The sequence below is a fragment of the Alexandromys fortis genome, unplaced genomic scaffold, assembly GCF_014885135.2.
Source record: "Alexandromys fortis isolate MF-2015 unplaced genomic scaffold, M_Fortis_MF-2015_v1.1 scaffold_406, whole genome shotgun sequence".
NCBI classification, from domain to species: Eukaryota; Metazoa; Chordata; class Mammalia; order Rodentia; family Cricetidae; genus Alexandromys; species Alexandromys fortis.
In genome coordinates this window covers 188,131-208,534 of record NW_026068280.1, presented here as the reverse complement: position 1 = coordinate 208,534, position 20,404 = coordinate 188,131, and the positions used below count along the sequence as shown (strand labels likewise).

General features: G+C 38.7%; 1 protein-coding gene across 10 annotated transcripts in view; it reads left to right on the top strand.

Annotated features, from left to right (window-relative positions):
* The window catches only part of Zfx (zinc finger protein X-linked), a 76,071-nt gene that overhangs the window by 46,165 nt on the left and 9,502 nt on the right, over window positions 1-20,404 (top strand). For all 10 annotated transcript variants that reach the window (XM_050132162.1, XM_050132153.1, XM_050132158.1 and 7 more), the window contains 2 exons: window positions 3,705-3,793; window positions 5,602-6,171. In XM_050132162.1, coding sequence (XP_049988119.1) covers window positions 3,733-3,793; window positions 5,602-6,171 — 631 coding nt within the window. In that variant the 5' untranslated portion in view covers window positions 3,705-3,732. The remainder of the gene's footprint in view (window positions 1-3,704; window positions 3,794-5,601; window positions 6,172-20,404) is intronic.

Below are 20,404 nucleotides of genomic sequence, written 5' to 3'. Positions count from 1 at the left end.
AGTCTAACCCTGGAGGGGTTACAAAGCCCTCAGTATAGTCATTTCTACTTGTAAGGACAAAGTCTTATTTTTCCAAACCTATTTGAGTTTTGCAATGGCCCTCTTCCATGTTTGCTAGAATATGTTAGAATATGTGTATGATTAAAAGATGAAAATAACAGCAGATAATTGTCTCCTGGCACGTCAGGTTCATATTGTAGAATGAATATGGGGGGTGGGTGTGGGGTGGGGTAGGGGGGGATGCTGAAGTATTCTGAGCCCAGGGGAGTGCCTTCAAAGCAGTGGTAGGAGGATTAGTCTTCCACAGATAACAGGAATGCCTCAGAATTTGGCACCTATTCAACTTGTGCTGGGTTCCTAGTCATTTGTTATGGGAGTGGCAGTAAAGAGCAAGGCTACTTGAGAGGCTATTTTCACGCCTCAGGGATCAGGAAGTATGAAGCTGAGAGACTGTAATAAAGACTGGAGATAATAAGAACTGGGATGGATTGCTGAGAAGTTCTGCAAAGAAGTAGTTGACAAGATCTGGCATCCTGGACTGACAGTGAGTGGGGAAGGAGGAGAAAGGAATAGTGGCCAAGAGTTGTCAGTCTGGTAGAGGCTTAAGGTTCTGCTTTGAGTATATAAATTTTGGTGGTCTGTGCAAATAGCCCAGGGGAGTAGAGAGAAAACAGTAAGAGAAAATAGTTAAGTGTACCAGACTAGAATTAGGCTTCAGTTTTAGTGTGGTGAGGGGAGTCAGGGCAGCTAGCTGTGTAGAGAAGGGGAAGAGACTTAGGATGGCACTTGGAAAAACAGGCAGGAATGAACTTCAGAATCAGTGGAATTGATTACCTGTTAAAGTCTTAATAGAAAAGCCAAGAGAGATAAAAGTGGAGCAAAGTAGTTGTTAAACAAGTTGAGAATCTTTAGAGTTAATGGGAATTAGTCTTATGTAGGGAGATTTGAGGAATGTGGAACCTAAGAACCTTAATGTATTCCCTTAGTTGACTTAATTTCATGTAATATTTCATTATGCTTAGAAGGTTAACTTAGCAGGGCAGTGGTGGCGCACGCCTTTAATTGGGCAGCAGAGGCAGGTGAATCTCTGTGAGTTCGAGGCCAGCCTCGTCTACAAGAGCTAGTTCCAGGACAGGCTTCAAAGCTACAGAGAAACCCTGTCTTAAGTCCCCCTCCTCCCCAAGAAAAAAAGGGTTAACTTAGATTTGTCATTTCATAGTTGCAATTTTAAAAAGGGAAAAGAATTCTAGCCAGAGGTAATTCTGGTAGGGAGTGGGTGGTGACAGCTTAGAGCATGTACACTTTGTTTTTCATGGTTGAACGGGTTTTTTGTTTATTAATTTAGCCATCATTTGTTTTAATTTCAAATTGTTTTTTAACACAAAACAGCTATTTCTTGGAAGTGAATAGAATCATTGCTGACACACTGAAAAACATTTGTTATATAAGTTTTGGGTTTCTCGTGATATTTCTTTAAGAATTATATGGCCCTAGTGTGTCAGGCCAGGGTTGAGATGTTCTGCCATTTTTGTTTACTGAAGTGTGTGTGCCTGTGTGGTGCTGGGAGGTACTTGGGAGAATGGTAGGAAAGAGAATGATGGAAAGACAGTTTGGAGTTAGAACTTAAGATTAAACAGGAATGATGCTTAGAAAAATTACTTTGTTAAAATTTTCATGAGTATATAGTATTTACTAACAAAATTAAAGGCCAAAGAAAGATGTATCTAATAGCTCCATTTAGATTGAATTAAAAAGTGAGAAAATAGAGATAGGGAAACCATTGAGGAGATTTACGCAGTACTTAGAAACAGGCAAGTAAAATCTTTGGTGTCTGATCTTTTGAAGTAGTAACCAAATAGTACTTGGTAATATATTACTTGATATGTTAAGTTTTTGCTTTTTGCTAAGTAGGCGAGATAGAATTAAGGTCATTGGGGTGCCTTCAAAATCCCAAGGAAAGAGAAAGTGGGGCTTCAGGGAGTTCTGGGCTCAGAATCCAAAAAATCAGTTGGTAAGCCTCCTCTTCCGCCTTCGTCTACTTTCTCAGGACATTCACTTGATTCTTTTTGTTGGTGGACTTTATTTCACTGGTCTGAACCAAAGTGGGAAAATGACTTCTCAGTTCCTCTGTTCTAGCAGCCTAGACTGAGAGATGGAGGTAGACAGAGAGTGCAAGCCGGGATCACTAGAAGAGATTCTCATTCTTGCTCATGGTTGCAGACTTTTGAGAGTAGGAAGTTGATTTTATTGTGCTCAAAAATGAACTTTAAAAAAAAAAAACATTTCATAGCTAGTACTAATCACCTATGGCCCAAAGAATTAAATACACTGAAAAATTGCATAAATCAATTAAGAAAGGCGGTGGCACACACCTTTAAGGTATGGTCTGCGAGCGAGTTCCAGGACAGCCAGAGCTACACAGAGAAACCCTGTCTCGAGGTGGGGGGGGGGGAGGAGTCACTCACTGTAAAATGGAATTCCAGAATGTTCTTACTACCATTACCTTTACTATAATTAGGTACTTTGGGTTTCTATGATTGTTCAATATAGTGGTTGAAAGGGAGGGTATATAAGTTTAGAGAAGTAATATAAAAATTGTGCAGAAATTTCCCACAGTAAATTATAGAATGAATTTTTAGTTGAACCTTAAACTAGTTGCCAGGAGGTGGTGGCATACACTTTTTAATCCCATCACTTGGAAGGCAGAGGCAGTACTTTGAGGTCAGCCTGGTCTACAGAATTGGGTTCTAGTACAGCCAAGGCTACATAGAGAAACCCTGTCTTGAAAAGTCACAAAAAACAAACAACCAACTCAAAACAAAAATAAAAGATCATTGACTGCTTTTCCAGAGGGCCCAGGTTCAAATTCTAAAACACATGTGGTAGCTTATAACCATCCATAACTCTACTTCCAGGAGAAACTTGGCACCCTTTTCTAGCCAGTGGCATGAACCATGTATGTTATCCATTCACATAAGGTAAATAATTTTTTTTGTTTTTGAGACAGGGTTTCTCTATGTGGTCCTGGCAGTCCTGGAATTCCCTCTGTAGACCAGGCTGGCTTCAGACTCGGATATCTGCCTGACTCTGCCTCCCAGGTGCTAGCATTAAAGGTGTGCTCTGATACCACCACCTGGCTCAAATAAATCTTTAAAAGAGATGTGTATATAGGCAGTATCCCAACCTACCAAATTTACTTGTTTGTTTGTTTATTTTTGGGTTTTTGAGACAGGGTTTCTTCCATGTACCCCTGACATTCTGGAGCTTGCTTTGTAGACCAGGCTGGCCTGGAACTTAATAGAGATTGACCTGCCTCTTCCTTTCAAGTACTTGGTTTAAAGGTGTGTATCACCACTACCCTGCAGTAAATTTATTTTTATTTTATTGATTTATTTGAGACATGACCTCACTAGACAGGGTCTTACTGTGTAGCTGAGACTGATTTGGAATCCTCTGTGTAGCCCAGATTGGTCTTGAACTTGTGAGTCTCCTGCCTCAGCCTCCCAAATGCTGGGATTATAGGTGTATACCTGGCATGTGTCTCAGTTAATAATGGGCCTGGGTAAAGGTGATCCTTTTGATGTATATGTTTATATATTAGATATTTGTCGGTCATAAAACTTGAGTGCTTTAGAAATGAAAATGTGACATTAAAAAAAAGGATACCCAAACTAACACTGACTTAACTTTTCCCCTTGATTTAGGAGTTGTGACTGATGAGAATTGAAGGCCATGGATGAAGATGGACTTGAATTACAATCACAGGCGCCAAACTCATTTTTTGATGCAACAGGTATAATGACTTGTAATTACATTGTGCTTTTTATCTACCAGATGGAGAGTTTGTTATGGGCCCAATTGTTAACTCTCATAGTCACGCTTGGATTTCAGAATCAACAAATGGGAAAGTGAACACATTATCATCCTTCTACCCAAAAATTTGACTTACTTATAACTGACTTTAATATTCTTGTCAGTACAAGCTGAATAGCCTTAATCTGAAAATCCCAAATGCTCCAAAACCCAAAACTTATGAGTGCTGATAGGACACCACAACTAGAAAGAAAATTCCACACCCCATTTCATGGCATGGGTTGAAGTAAAAGTACATGCATATGAAGAATGACCTTTAGGCTGTATATGTAAGGCACATATAAAAGAAATGAATTTTCGTGTTTAGACTTAGATCTTTACTTAACTCATAAAACTTAACTTTTTCTGGACTGGCAGCCAAGATACTGGATTTTTCAAAAATTTTGTTTTGTATTTCTCGTAAGGATGTATAATTGTTCTGTTTGTAGCATTTGTTGAGAACAATATTTACTGAGCACCGTATGCTGTGCAAACTGTGATCTCAGTTAAGTCATTTAATCTCTTTGGGCAAAAATTGATTCATTTCCTGTCACCCCTTTAACTAAAACGGACTCTGGAAGAGTTTCCTGTATTATGAGCTGCTTTTGGGAGTGACACTGGGAAGGAGGCTTAATAGAATCCAGTACTCTGGAAGTCTGAATCCAGACTGAAGTCAAGGGTAGGTTCCTTCTACTACCTCCCCTTATCCCACTGCCCCTTGGCAGTGGCATTTCTGTTCACTGTCTGTCAGTAGAGATAGACAGCCTCAGGCAGATTTTCTTCTGTCCTCCTTTTCTTTTTGATTATACCCCAATCCTTTTACCTTCTAGAATAAAGGTCAAAGTCTAAGATTCCATAGTCAGGTGGAGACTGTTGGTGGTGCCAGAACCAAAAGGAGAAGGATGTGAAGGAAGTGGAAAAAAAAATCATGGGAAAAATGGAAAATAAAAAAATACAAGTTGTGGGAAGGGAGATAGACCAAGAAGGAAAATGCATGAAAAGCATATAAATGGATGCATTTGCCACCTGTAGTTACATTACTTAAGTTTTTAGAACCATGCCTTAAGTAACTGAATGTGTTTTAGTGTTCCTAGAATTTTACTGTCTTGAAGGTTTTTTTTTTTGTCTCAATTGTATTATTATCAATAGTTTTTCCTTTATTTATTGATTTGGGGTAAGTACTTAGAGTATGCTAAAAAGTGTCTTTTTAAATTTTATTTAAAATAGATTATTTTTCCAAGGCAGAGGATCCAGGGGAATCTAAATGTTTAAGAAAACTGATAAATTAGTGTATTTTGGGTGAAATTGAATAATAATTTTGCTGATTGGAATATGTAGTACTGAAGTTGATAACTTTATTTACTTATGTCTTAGCCACTGTTGTATTGCTGTGAAGAGACACCATTTAGAAGAGAAAGCATTTAATTGGGGGCTTGCTTATAGTTTCAGAGGTTTAATCTGTTACTACTGTGAGGAACATGACTGGAGAAATAGCTGACAACTACAGAGTTTTATCCAGATTAGGAGGGAGGGAGAGACAGAGAGAGACTGGGCCTACCACATGGGCTTTTGAAACCTCCAAGCTCACCCTCTGTGACACTCTTCCTCCAACAAGTACCCACCTCCTAATTCTTATGATGCTTTCAAACAGTTCCACTCCCTGATGACTAAACATTCAAATACATGATCTGATAGGGGTCACTTTTATTCAAACCACCACACTTGCTTAAGACTTTGTTTATTTTTTAGGAGCTGGTGCTACACACATGGATGGGGATCAAATTGTTGTGGAAGTACAAGAAACGGTTTTTGTGTCAGATGTTGTGGATTCAGACATAACCGTGCACAACTTTGTTCCTGATGACCCAGACTCAGTTGTAATCCAAGATGTTATTGAGGACGTTGTTATAGAAGATGTCCAGTGTCCAGATATCATGGACGAAGCAGATGTATCAGAAACAGTCATCATCCCAGAGCAAGTGCTGGACTCAGATGTAACTGAAGAAGTTTCTTTAACACACTGCACAGTTCCGGATGATGTTTTAGCTTCTGATATTACTTCAGCCTCGATATCTATGCCTGAACATGTCTTGACAAGTGAATCTATACATGTGTCTGACGTTGGTCACGTTGAACATGTGGTTCACGATACTGTAGTAGAAGCAGAAATCGTCACTGATCCTTTGGCCGCCGATGTTGTTTCAGAAGAAGTGTTGGTAGCAGACTGTGCCTCTGAAGCAGTCATAGATGCCAATGGGATCCCTGTGGATCAGCAAGATGATGACAAAACCAACTGTGAGGACTACCTTATGATTTCCTGTAAGTATCGGGGTACATTGTTGGGGTGCTGCTTTTCTAAATTAGCCATGTTAATTTTCTTAACAGTGTTAAGAAAATTGAATAATAATTGCTTAATGTTCATTAAAATTAAATGTGTAAAGATACCTTGTCCAGGTATGGTGGTGCACACCTTTAATCCCAGCCCTTGGGAAGCAGAGGCAGGTGGATCTCTATGAGTTCGAAGCCAGCCTGATCTATATAGTGAGTTCTAGGACAGCTAAGGCTACATAGTGAGACCCTGTCTCAAATAAAACAAAATAAATGTGTAAAATGAGTTTTCAGTTTGGAGTCTGTAAGGTAATTGAAAATTGTGAAAAGTAAAGTGCTTGACTTGTTTCTATATAAAGGTGGGATAGAAAGAGGTGGTTTCTTCAGTTACAGAAAGACAGTCTATGACTTTGCAAAATCATGAAGGATGTGATTTAGGACTCTTAGCATTAGGAATCCTCCTTAAACAACTTGGGAAAAAAATGTATGACCAAACTGCTTATTTTCTTGTATGCTTATAGGTATAGGAAACAAACCACTGGACAGAGAAAATCTGAAGTATGAACTTATGTTCTTGGATGCACAATAATACTTGCATACTTGAGTTGTGTGTAAAATACTGTTTATGGAACAGAATGGGAAAGTGCATAGTACTGAGACATAATTTCAAGCATGACAAATTTATTAGAGCACTGAACCAAACTAAGGTGTTTGGGGGATAGCCCTCCAAATGTTTTAAGTTGGCATGAGGACAGCTGTTTGTTCTTATAACATTATACTTCTTGATTCCACTTTCAGATACAAAACTCTGGGTTGGGTAGAGCTGTTTCTAACCCAGTATAAGTTCTTAACTCCTTAAAGCACTAAACTTTGGTAAATAAAAACTCATACACTATTTATAAACTTGCCTAGTTTTCATATATGATACCATATAATAGAGTTCACCAGCATTTTATAGGAAATATCTTTTAAAAGTTATCTAACCTAGGTGTGCTGTGTATGCATGCCTGTAATCTCAAAACTCAGGAGGCTGAGGAAAGAGGACTTCTGCAAGTTTGAAGTAAGCCTAGGCTGCAAAGTAAGATACGGTCTTAAGTTATGATAGAACTTTTAAAAGAAATAGTCCTTGTAAAAAGGAAGAAAAACATCCATTCCAACATGTTTTTATGGAACTTGTGTGTTTAGCATTGCTGTAGGTGATCCAGTTATTGGAAACTACTAAATACGTAAAGAAAGCCATTGTTTCTAGGGAGAACAAAAGTCCTCTTCCACATATGTGCCCGTTACACACATGCACACACACACACAGTAATAAAAATTTAGAAAAGAATATATTTATGTGTGGTTATAATACCTCTAAATGTTTTGCATAATTCCTCATGAAGTTTATGAGATTATCTATTTTTCTAGATTCTAACCAACACACAGCAGTATTTTCCTTTTTAAGTTTCTGCTGGTCTGTAGGGGGATTTGAGATGTAGCTTATTTCAAGTTTAAATTTATTTTGAAAGATAATCCTTGTAGCAGTAGAGAGTAAGAATAAGTGAACAAGAGACAGTAGTTCAAATGGTTCATGTATAAGGAAAAATACCCTTAAGTTGGGGTGTGGTAGTGGTGTAGTTCTGTAACCCCAGCACTCAGGAAGATTGAGTTCTAGGGCCGGTAAGACCTGGCTCAAAAACACAAGCCAGGTGGAGGTGGCACACGTCTTTAATCTCCGCACTTCTGTGAATTCAAGGCCAGTCTGGTCTACAGAGCGAGTTTTAGGACAGCCAAAGCTGTACAGTGAAGCCCTGTCTCAAAAAACCAAAACAAAACAAGAAAATCAAATATCCCAAAGACTTTGATAATAGAGGATTAAAGACAGTTGAACTCAAGAGATTAGAAAGTAAAGTAGATAAGATTTGTTCTTATTAAAGATTGATGGGGAAAGATAATGCAGAGATGACTGGCATTTGACGCTGAGATTTCTGTCTTGGAAGATTTGGTCATGATAATCATTCAATAGGAGGAGTAGTTTCGGTGGGTAAAGATTATGTAGGCTCTGTTAAAAATTTGATGTGCAGCCAGGCGGTGGTGGCGGCACTTGCCTTTAATCCCAGCAATGGGGTAGGTGTTGAAATAGGAGCGACAGGGCTGCGTCCCCGGCACCCGGCCGCCCGCATGGCTAGCTTATACCCAGAAATAATTACACGGAAACTGTATTCTTTCAAACACTGCCTGGCCCGGATAGTTCCAGTTCCTTATGGCTAGCTCTTACATATTGTTCTAACCCATTTCTAATATTCTGTGTAGCCCACGAGCTGGCTTACCAGGGAGGATCTTAACCTGCGTCTGTCTGGAGCGGGAGAACCATGGCGACTCCTCACACAGCTTCTTTTTCCCAGCATTCTCCTCTGTCTACTCCGCCTACCTAATTTTCTATCCAATAAAATGGGCCAAGGCAGTTTCTTTATTAATAAGAAATCACTCCCACATCATTTCCCCTTTTTCTGTTTAAACAAAAAAGAAAGGCTTTAACTTTAACATAGTAAAATTACATATAACAAAACAGTTATCAAGTAAGAATTACAGTTACAATATTTATATCTATTTTATCTCTTATCATAACTAAGGAAAACTATAACTAACCATTCTTCAACTCCATCAAAGACTCCAGAAGGATATAATATTACCTATCAAACAAGAAATAAGAAAACTCTAGAAATGACAGAGACATCTCGCTGCCTGGACAGTCACCCAAAGTTCCTCTGTACCGTTGGGGCATCCATCTTCGGCCTACAGGCCCATAGTATCCAGCAGACATTCTCATCAAGCAAGAAATTCCAAAGACAGTTCAGTCACTTTTTGCTGTGTCCTGCAGAATGTCTCACAGACTCTTTCATGAAGCAGGAACCCCAAAAGGTCATCTCACCTTTAGGCAAGTTCAGCAGTCCTCTCTCTGCGGGTTCTCTGTGTCCAGTTTATGCAACAGTCCAGGCAAGAGCAGTTTCTTGCCCAAATGGCTATCAAACTCCATAAGGATTCTCTTCGATGCCCATCTTCCTCTTGAAATAGATTGGTGCTGCCAGGAGCAAATGTGTCTCATTGTCATGAAAAACCCTAAGTTATTAAAATATCTTAAATGCCATATTCTGCAGCCTTTGAAAGATATGAAGAATGCCTATCTAACTAAAATATCTCTCTATATATCTAGAAAATCTAACTAACATGACTACAAGCTTAAGTATTAGCGATGATTATCCATTAACAACCTATATTTCCTAATTATACATTACATTTTTAAATGAACTACACAATCACAATACCTTAATCAAGATCAAAAATACATATACATATAACAAAATTGACCATAAAATCCATACCAATGCAAATTATTCATATCTATATCATATCCCCCTTTAAATGTAAAAGAACATTTATAAACAATATTTGGGAACATGGGCGTAGTTTTTTCTCTACAAACTGCTTCCTGCTGAATAGGGGCGTCGTTAATTAGGTTGTTCATGATATAACCTGTATGCTAGTTTCATCTCAGTTGGCAATTGAGCGAAGCAATTTTTTGAGGGTATTCACAGCAACCTTTCAGGAGGGCGTGGTCTATCATACCAAATCGGAATAGATGCAATCCACAGGGTCTCATCCTCTGCAAAAACAAAAGAAGACCCTCTCCAAAGCATCATATCCTTAGACCCAAATTCTGAAATCATAATACCCTTATATCCATTTTGGTTTAGATTGGCAGCCCATGTAATGAAATGTCTCTCTGTACTTAGCTCCTTCACAGTCAAAAATTTTAAAGAAAACACAATGTACATAATCCAGACTCTCTGTGAATTTTCCATTTTTACGTGGCTTATATTTCTTTATTTCTTTTAATCTATAACTCTCTGTACTTCTGTACTCTGTCTCTTTAAAGACTTTACCCTTTTTCTTTTTAAGACATTAACTTTATTCTTTATATTCTTTTTCTTCTCTTTCCCAAGCCTACGTACATTTATCCAACAGTGTCTGAATCTGTTTTATTGTGAATCTGTAATTTCTTTACTATACAGGAGCATTTCTTAAAATGTTAAGCATTTCTTAAAAACTTAAGTTGCACCATTTACAGGTAATACGGTACTGCCTGTGTCCTGCCCAGTCTAAACCTTAACTGCACGGTTTTAAGGTAATTACGGTAGTTCCTGCCTGAGATCAGCACAGTTCAGCATGGAGCAGCCGCTCCTGCCTCAGAGTCATTTGGTGCCCCTGAACCATTCACAGTTTCAGGCACACAGCAAGTCCACATTGGAGCCGCACTCAGCAGTTTAACTCTGAGACTGAGTGTGCAGCACAGAAACTCTTTTCATCCAAGTTACAGCCAAATCTGACATGCAGAGCACTGCGCAGTCTGAAAATGCGTCTCTGTATAGCGGCAGGAATCCGCCATGCTCTTCCGCCTGCCTAAGCCTGATTCTGCCTTCTGCCCAGGTGCAGGCGGGGAGCTCTGAGCCATCTGCACGGTCTCAGAGCACTCTCCTCCGATCCCAAGCGGAACACAAACATCCAGTCCCATAAAAGCCTTGAAATGCTTTAAAGCCAGAGTTCATGCTGGCAGCACAGCCCCCAGGAAGCCGCGCTTTAAAATGATGTAGCTTATTTTTCTGCTGTTGTAGCTGAATCAGGAATCTCTCTACAGCACGCCACCAACAAAACAGCAAAAATCTGTGTTAAACTCTCTCTCCCTTATTTTTAAGCCTTCTCAGGTTTTTAAGTGGATTTAGCCCATCACGTCTGGGCGCCATCTGTTGAAATAGGAGCGGCAGGGCTGCGTCCCCGGCACCCGGCCGCCCGCATGGCTAGCTTATACCCAGAAATAATTACACGGAAACTGTATTCTTTCAAACACTGCCTGGCCCGGATAGTTCCAGTTCCTTATGGCTAGCTCTTACATATTGTTCTAACCCATTTCTAATATTCTGTGTAGCCCACGAGCTGGCTTACCAGGGAGGATCTTAACCTGCGTCTGTCTGGAACGGGAGAACCATGGCGACTCCTCACACAGCTTCTTTTTCCCAGCATTCTCCTCTGTCTACTCCGCCTACCTAATTTTCTATCCAATAAAATGGGCCAAGGCAGTTTCTTTATTAATAAGAAATCACTCCCACATCAGGTAGGGGCAAAGGCAGGCAGATCTCTGAGTTCACGGCCAGCCTGGTCTACAAGAACTAGTTCAGGACAGGCTCCAAAGCTACAGAGAAACCCTGTCTCGAAAACCAAAAATAAACAAACAAACAAATAAATAAATAAATAAGATTGAGGTTCCATTTCTTGGCTGTAAATATGTAAATATGCTATTTTGGAAAGAAGAGAAATTGATAAAGTAACAGAATATAGGAAGTGTCTCACATGGAAATCGCTGGTATTTCCCGGAGTGTTTGCATAATAACAGTATCAAGTATGTGATGTAGCTACTATAGAACCAGTATGGAGATTTTCTTGAAATGTAATAGAACTAATATATGATTCAGCAATCCTACTCCTGGGTATCTACCCAAAGGAAGGACTCTTGAGTCAGCATATCACAGAGAAACGTACACACCCAAGTTTACTGCTACATTACAATAGCTAAGAATAAAACCAGCCACCAGCAGATGAATGGGAAAAAAAAGTGCTAGAATATAAGTAGCACTTTTTCAGCTGAAAGAAAAACAATATAATTGCGGGAAAATGGATAAAACTAGAGACTGTCATGTTAAGAGAACTAAAACTCAGACATACTGTATGTTTTTAGCTCGCGATGACTCTAGATTTAAATTTGTGTTGGGGGGGTAAGTTATAGGTCATAAAAGTAGAAATGGAACCATGAGAGGGGGGAAAAAGAAAATTTAAGATTTATTTTGTATGTATGAATGTTTTGCCTGCATGTATGTATGTGTAACATGTGCTTGTAGAAGTCAGAAGACGGTGTTGGTTCTCCTGGAGCTGGTTGTGAGCCACTGTGTGGGTACTGAGACAAAACAGTTCCTCTACAAGAGCAACTAGTGCTATTAATCACTGAACCATCTCTCCAGCCCCAAGGAGGAACTCTTAAAGGAAAGGGAAGGTGCAGGATGGGGTGGGGGTGGGGTGGTGGAGTAATGGAATACATATGACATGAAAGCAGAAGTGTGGAGAGGAAGGCAGCCAACAATACCCGGTCATGAGGGTGAGTTGAATAACAGTATATAGCACATGTATGAAAATGCCATAATGAAACCCATGAGTTTGTGTGCTAACTTTAAAAAGTGTCAAGTATAGATATTTTGGGTATAAAATGATGTCGGCATTTAAAGTTAGCTTAGGCTACAAAGTGAGACAAGGTCTCATCAAAAAGAGAAGAAAAAAGAGATGAAATGAAAATTGGAGGTTTACAGAAGACAAAGTGAGGGGGCTGGAGAGATGGCTCAGCGGTTAAGAGCACTGGCTGCTCTTCCAGAGGTCCTGAGTTCAATTCCCAGCAACCACATGGTGGCTCACAACCATCTGTAATGAGATCTGGTGTTCTCTTCTGGCCTGCAGGCATACATGCAAACAGAACACAGCATACATAATAAATAAATATTTTGAAAAAAAAAAAAGACAAAGTGACAAACTTTCGAAGTCTTTTCAACACTATTGAGGCTACAGAGGATTCTTTAAAAGTGTTAGTCCCTGGGAAGAAAGGCTCTTGTTGGGCAATTAGAATGTTGTTGGTATTTAGATTAGTTTCAAAAAACATGTGTGAGTGGCTAGGAGAAGGAAGAAGTGAACTTTAATGGGTTGAGAAATCAGTAAAAGTGGTATTAGAGTGAAACACTTTGTAAGCCATTATAGTTGAGAGACAGGAAGCAGTAGTATGGATTTTGCTGGCTGCTGAAATGGTGAATGTATGTTGAACATGCTTATGGGTACAGGTACAAACCACTGGACAGGGCCACGCTGACAATAGAGAAAAGAAGGCTAATGAATTAGCTGGAGTTAGGTGCAGAGAAGAGGAAGGGACTGAAGTTTAGGGTCATAGTGGATGATTGTTGTGTCCTAGGCAGGGACATAAAATGTTCGTAGAATGAGGACCCTCGCTAGAGACAGAAGGTTAGAGGAATGTTTGGATGTCATAACTGCTTTTCCAGTGAGGCAGCTTCATCTCCATACCAATACAGAGTAAACACGAGGTTGGTTGGAAAGGCAAAGGATGGTGAGAAAGGGTTGAAAAACTTGGATCTGATGGTGATGGGCCAGGGCCAGAGACTTATAGATGGATGTCTATGATATATGGAATGTAATTGAGCAGCCAGTGGAGAGTAAAGATACTTACATTTATAAGTAAGATGCTCTAGTATAAAAATAGTATTTATGCTGGGCTGTGGTGGCGCACACCTTTAATCCCAGCACTCGGGAGGCAGAGGCAGGTGGATCTCTGTAAGTTCGAGGCCAGCCTGGACTACAAGAGCTAGTTCCAGGACAGGAACCAAAAAGCTACGAAGAAACCCTGTCTCGAAAAAAAATCCAAAAAAAAAATAGTATTTATTTTATTTTTAAAATTGTAGCTTTATTTTTATTTAATGAGTGTTTTGTTTGCATGTACATGGTGCATCAGGTGTGTACTTGGTATGTACCAGAAGAGGGCACCAGTCTCCTGGAACTGGAGCTATGGGTGATTGTCAGTGTGCTGGGAACTGAACCTGAATTCTTTGCAAGAGCAGCAAGTGCTCTTAACTGCTGAGCCATCTCTCTGTTCCTTTATTTTGTTTTTAAAATTACTTGTGTGCTTATGCCATGGTGCCTGTGTATAGAGGTCAGAGGATGTCTCGTGGATATCTGTTCTTTCCTACTGTGTAGGTTCCAAGGATGAAACACGATTGTCAGCCTTCGTGGCAAGCTTTGTCCATTAAGCCATCTTAGCCCAGAATACTGTTTTTTAAATATGAATGCCAGCTTTTCTATAATAACACTAGGCAACCCAGCACCAAGGCCAGAGGAAATAGTTGGCTCTGTCCCAGACTGTGAAGGTGACAGCACTTTGGTTTCTCTCTGCTTTCTACCTTTCTGACTTGCACCCTTCTAGCTTTCAAAGGGCTTCTAAGGAGTAAGGCTTAACTGTGCACCAGCCTTTTGCCTTTATTGCTCTTTAGAAAGTTTACCTCTCTGATAGACTCATTTAAATATATAGAGATAGATTTAGTAGTATTGACACCAGCATACCAAGTGTAGTATTGTGGAATCCAGACTTTAAAAATATTTACATTTATCTTTCTTTGAGGTGCTGGGGGTTCCAATTTAAGTGAGTTTTAATGATCCTAAAAAGTGTAAATATGAACAGAAGTAAGCTTTTTAGTATATTTTGGCATATTTTAATGTATTTTATATATAATAAATATATTTTAATGTGCTATTTATTCCATTCCTGTTCAGAGAAATTCAAAGAAAGCAAAGGTGCATTTAAACAGGTATATATGCTCATGTTATTATCCTATATTGGTATAATGAAATAGGTTGTTTTAGAATTAGATTTAGAGAACATGGTGTTCTCTATTGTACAGACATTTTTGAACTTTTTTCCCTTCCCTGCCATCATCTTTTTTTATCCTAATTAAAGATTATATTAAACAATCCACTTTATTATCTTTGGAATCAAACCATTGTAGTGTGTTGGAAAATCATTAGTGTTTTCTTGATTTCTGCCATTCACAAAGATAGTTCATAAAGCCAAATTTTAATGAAAAACCTACATTGATTTCAAACCTTTAAGACTGGCAAAGGTTTTGTTGTAAATGAATAGGGGAACTGTGGAATGGTTACATTGAACAATAAACATGCATTGCTTTACATATTTATTTTCTTTGTGTTAATAGAACTTAAAATCTTTACTTATTTGTAAAGACAACATTTTTTAGTGATTTTCAAGCATGCAGAACATTGTTATTATTTGTAGTTGCCTTAAAACTTTATCTTTAAAGCTTGTTTAGAGATTTTTCTGCTTCTCCATCTAAAATTGTATAGGTAAATTTCACGGATAGAGCTGGTCTTAAGTTGTATCTATAAAGAAATACATACACGTGCATACACATGCACACTCACACAGAAAGGGAAGGAGAATATTGTTGTTTAGGCATTCCAGAATAATGAATGGATTAACAACTTCAGTATAATGTAAATTTAGATGCCATAGTATTTACTGTCACCTCAAGTAATCATTTTTTAGTTTTCAGTCTTCAGGGGGTTTACCGAAGCTTCCTTGGAGCTGTGTAAAGTGTCCTTATGTTTACTGTAACTCTGTTATTACTAATGTGATTGTTCACCAGCATCTCACTTCAGTTTTTAGGTAAAATGTTGAGGCTTGCTGGTTTCACTTTTTAGAGTGGAAAGAAGTGCGAAAAATTTACTAAAATGGGAGAATTCCTGGGTGGCTTGGGATTATCCATAATTTTTTTTAGATACTGAGTTTTAGACACTGAACATTTCTTTCTTTAAAAACCAGTAGATGAGAATGAGGCCTGGGTTCTAAAGATGGGCGTGTCCTTGCACTTTTGCCAGTCTTCACTGTAACTGACTTTGACCAAGTTACACACTGTTTCAGTGCCTTTGTTTCTTTATCTGGAAAATGAAGTAAGAAACTTACATGGAAACATGAAAGAAATTGCAAAATGCAAATTGTAGTTATTATTAGAAGTAATTTTAATTTAAAAAATCATGCATTTCTATTTTGGAGAAGCCTTATTCTAAAGTACTAGTTCTTCATGACTGCAGATGAAGGCACTTAAGCAGAATCATATATGACTCAATTTATTTAAGCTTTCTTTGTCTGTTTTTAGAAATTCATTTTTAATAGTAGCTTTAAAATTATAGTGAAATTCTGAGTACTTAACAGGACCATCAGAGTGTTCTTTTAAAAATCTCTTCTGTAATATTTTATATTCAGAATAATTTCGCAGGTTGAGTAGGTGGGGCAAGATCTCAAGGTGAAAATCTGAAGGTGAATTTTACTTTTGTATAATAATAGAATAGCTCTGTATCAGGGAAGTCAGTGTATTTTAAATGTGTTTTCCCATGTATATAGGAAAGCAAACAGGTTTTTAAACTCTGAATTATAGGTAAGTGTATGTATGACACTTTGCACGTTCTAACATGATTAGATTTTCTAGTCATTGAAGGTTTTATAAGGGCACTGATTGGAAACTAACATGTGAGAACAGCAAGTTTGCTCTTGCTCTGTGGAACCAAAGGGGTATTTGGCTTTTTAGTACCGGTTAGAATCAGGTGTTAGCACTTTTTTGTTTTTGTTTTGTGTGCGTATATCTTCTATGTTTTTGTGTTTCATATATGTACCCTAGGGAGTCAGAAGAGGGTGTTGGATCCTCTGGAGCTAGAGTGAAAGGCAGTTGTGAGCTACCTGATGTGAGTGCTAGGAATCAAACTTCTGATTTGGGAAAGAGCCGCAATTGCTCCTAACCACTAGACCATTCTTCAGCCAGCTTTTGTTCTTTTGCTTTTCACTTTGGATTTTTTGAGTTGGTGTTTCTCTGTAACAGCCCTGGCAGTCCTGGAACTCATTCTGTAGACCAGGCTGGCCTCTGCCTCCCAAGTGCTGGGATTAAAGGTGTGTGCCACCACCGCCCGGCTGCTTTTGATTTTTGAGACAGAGTTTTGCATTATGTCGTCTCAGCTTTCTGAGTGTTAGGATTAGTGCCTGGCTTAGGATCAGTTTGTTAAACTTTCCTCAAAGTTTAGGCCAACTTCATCAAATTTGAACTGTTTATAAATAAGGACTCCAATAGTAATCCCCATGTATTCTAGACTCTTTTCTACATGGATTGGCATCCTTCTGGTGCTACCCTCTGTTTGAAATTTGAAAATGACAATTGATTCAGTTATCTAGATTGTGAGAATATTTGAATTATTATCATAAGTAACCATTCACTTTTGAGTGTGTTGGCATATGCTTTTGTGGATTTTTGAAATTATATTTCTCTCTCTCCCTGGGTGTGTGCGCGAGCACAAGATGTACTGCAATATATGAGGACACTTGTAGGAGTTGGTTCTCTCCTTCCACCATGTGAAGCCCAGTGATCAAAATCAGCTCATCACACTTGGTGGCAAGCATTATATTGACAGCCTAGCATAGACTTTTATTGCCAGTATTTTTGAGGATGAAGCAGGAAGGATGCCTCAAATTCAAGGCCAGCTTGGCCTATAGTGTGAATTCCATACCAAGCTGGGCTACAAGAGTGAGATTTTTCTACAAACAAAAAAGATCCTTCTTTTTCTTTCTTTCTCTTACATTCTAGCCCACTCAGAATCAAACCCCTGACTTGGTTCCTTGTTAGATTCTTCTTTACGTAGGGTACTGTCCAAATTTACAAGTCCTGCTCATCCCTAAATAGATGTCCAACCCATTTCTCTTCCTCATTCCTGCTATCTCTTGTCCTTATTGAAGGCCTTGTCTCCTGTCACCTGCCAGCTACATGTCTGCAGCAGACTCATAGGGCTCTCCCTGCTTTGTCTTGATCCATTTCAGCCCATCCACTTTCTGAAGGCTAACAAGATGATAAAGCAAATAGGCATGTGATATCCTCATTGCTTGATGATCTCCCATCACTTACAGCAAATGCTCTCACACCTCTGGTCAGGGTTAGGGCTTAGGGGCCCACTAAATCTTTTCTTTTTCTAACTTTCTAGCCTCCATTTCCCTACATTTGGGTTATGTAGAACTAACTGCTTGACTAGAGACTCACCCCCACCTCAAGTTCCCCAAGAAATTTTGATGTCTGACCTGATTGAGAAACTTGCAGCTTTCCAGGATCAAGTCTGATCCTCTCTGCCAGGTGCAGGAGGCCCTTTGTGATCTGACTTCAGTTTAGCAGTTGGCTGTATTCCCTACCATGCCTTGTGACACACTTTCTGCTCAGTCCTTTCATTCCATTTCTTGTCTCTGTGCCTGTGTACATAGTTTGTCCTTCACCAAAATGGGAAGTAACTTCTCTTTTCCTTAAAGTCTGAGATATCCTTTTTGTATACATAGAATCAGTCAGTGTACAATAAAGCACTGCCATTCTGGATATTAATCCTTTTTCATGTTCTGTATGAACTTACTTTTAAAGATTGCATTCGACAGCTTAGCGTCTCTGTTCTTGTAATGTGACTAAGTAGACACCTGCCTTTTCTCCATAAGAGACCTTTATGTTCAGTTACTTTAAATTTTGCATGAAAAAGTAAAATAGTTCATCAACAAATTAGATATTTATAAACATTTTGGTGGTTTTTGAGGCAGGGTCTCACTATGTTGCCTTGGCTGTGCCGTAACTCATTCTGTAAATGAGACTGGCTTGGAACTCAGATTGCCTGCCTCTGTCTCCAGAGTACTGAGACTCAAAGGTATGTGCCACCATCGCTGGGCTGGCCTTGAATTTGCAGCAGTCCTCTTGCCTTTTATTTCTGAATGCTGCGATTACAGTGGCACTGTATCTGTCTCCCAGCAAGTATATTTTTAAGTGACATGTTTGGTTTTGAAGCTGGGTGTATGTTAAAATATCATTCATCATTCACTATTTAATAATAATATACTGAGTGTCAGAAGTAGACTAAAATGGCTGAGAATGTGTACTTCAGTACTAGGCCACTTACATATCATTCACAAAGCCCTGGGTTTGATCCTCAGCACTACCAAAACAGTCACTAAAATGTTTGCTTCCAGTGTTCTATGCATGGTTTAGGATTTGAATGATTAAATTTTATAATTATTATTTTTGTAAATGACAGATCAGAAGAGTTTACAGAAGCTGTTTGCCAGCAGATCTGTGCAATGACGTATTTAGAATTTGAGTGATTAGGGCTGGAGAGAGTTCAGCAGTTAAGAGCACTGGCTGCTCTTCCAGAAAACTCAGCTTCAATTCCTAGCACCCACATGGCAGCCCACAGCTGTCTGTAACTCCAGTTCCAGGGGACTTGACAGACACGTGCAGGCAAACTCAATGCACACAAATTAATAAATACACAGATCTTTTTAAAGATTAAAAATAGTTTAGATTCTCGTAAGTCAGAAGTCAGGTAGACAAACTGTCAGTATATTCTTGTCTTTTTTGAACTTTATTTGGTGTGTATGTGTTTGGGTAGGCACACACTGTGGCACACATGTAGAAGTCAGACGACAACTTTGGGGAGTTAGTTTTTCCTTCCATGATCGTTTCACAGATCACACTCAGATCTTCAGACTTGGTGGCAAGTACCTTTACATGTGTAACCATCTTGTTGGCCCAATTCTTGCTATTTACTGTTGGCTTTGAAATAATGGCCCATCTTTATGTTCTTTATAAGAATTTTGCCTAGGTAAATGCAGTTTTGAACCTAATGGAGGGAGAGCATGACAGGACTTTTTGACATCACAATCTGAGTTCTGTCTTGGTTTAATATTAGTTGCAAACTACAAAAGAGATGATCTGGAATTTAAAGTGTTACAGAGGTCAGAACCACCAGCACCTAGTACTAACTCCCTAAAGAGTCATGAATATGTAAATCTTATTTCTGGTGGCCTCTTTAAATGTTACACTCTACTCAAGTTTTTCATGTAATGTAGTTGCTTTTGCCAATATCCATCTCCTCCTCTGGAGACTAAAAGTTAACAAACTTGGACTGGGACTTGTCCCAGTGTGGCTTGAGATTTAAATTCCATGTAATTCCAAATAGTCAGTGTTTCTAGACTTCCATTTGTTCTCTTATAAAATGTCAACAGTACTGTACTCTTTTTCACAGGTTGCAATATGTATTAAATAGTACTTGGTCAATAAATGGTAATCACATTTATTGTTACTGCATTTAAAATAATCATCTGCTCTCACTGGAGTAGAGTCTTTGTCATACTAGTATCTTCTAATATCTAACGTAAAGTCTTTTTTTAACTGTTAGTAAGTCAAATATGTTTCAGAAATTTCCTCAAGTATAATTTTATCACTTATTAAAGACAAAATCAAATTTGCACACTGAGATGGATGTTTATTTTTACATAAATAATTAAATCAGCAAATATTTGATACTAGATGAGTATCTTCAGGATTTTTGTTTGCAGTATTAGGGATTGAGCCTAACATGAAGTCTTAAAATATACAATTGAAACTCACTGTTTGATGAAGTAGTTAAAACATAAATGTCTAGCCAGAAGGAAAACAAATACATGTGGGAGGACACTTGCTTCCTGGGAGCATTGGGGCTTCTAGAACTTAAGGCCTTGGAC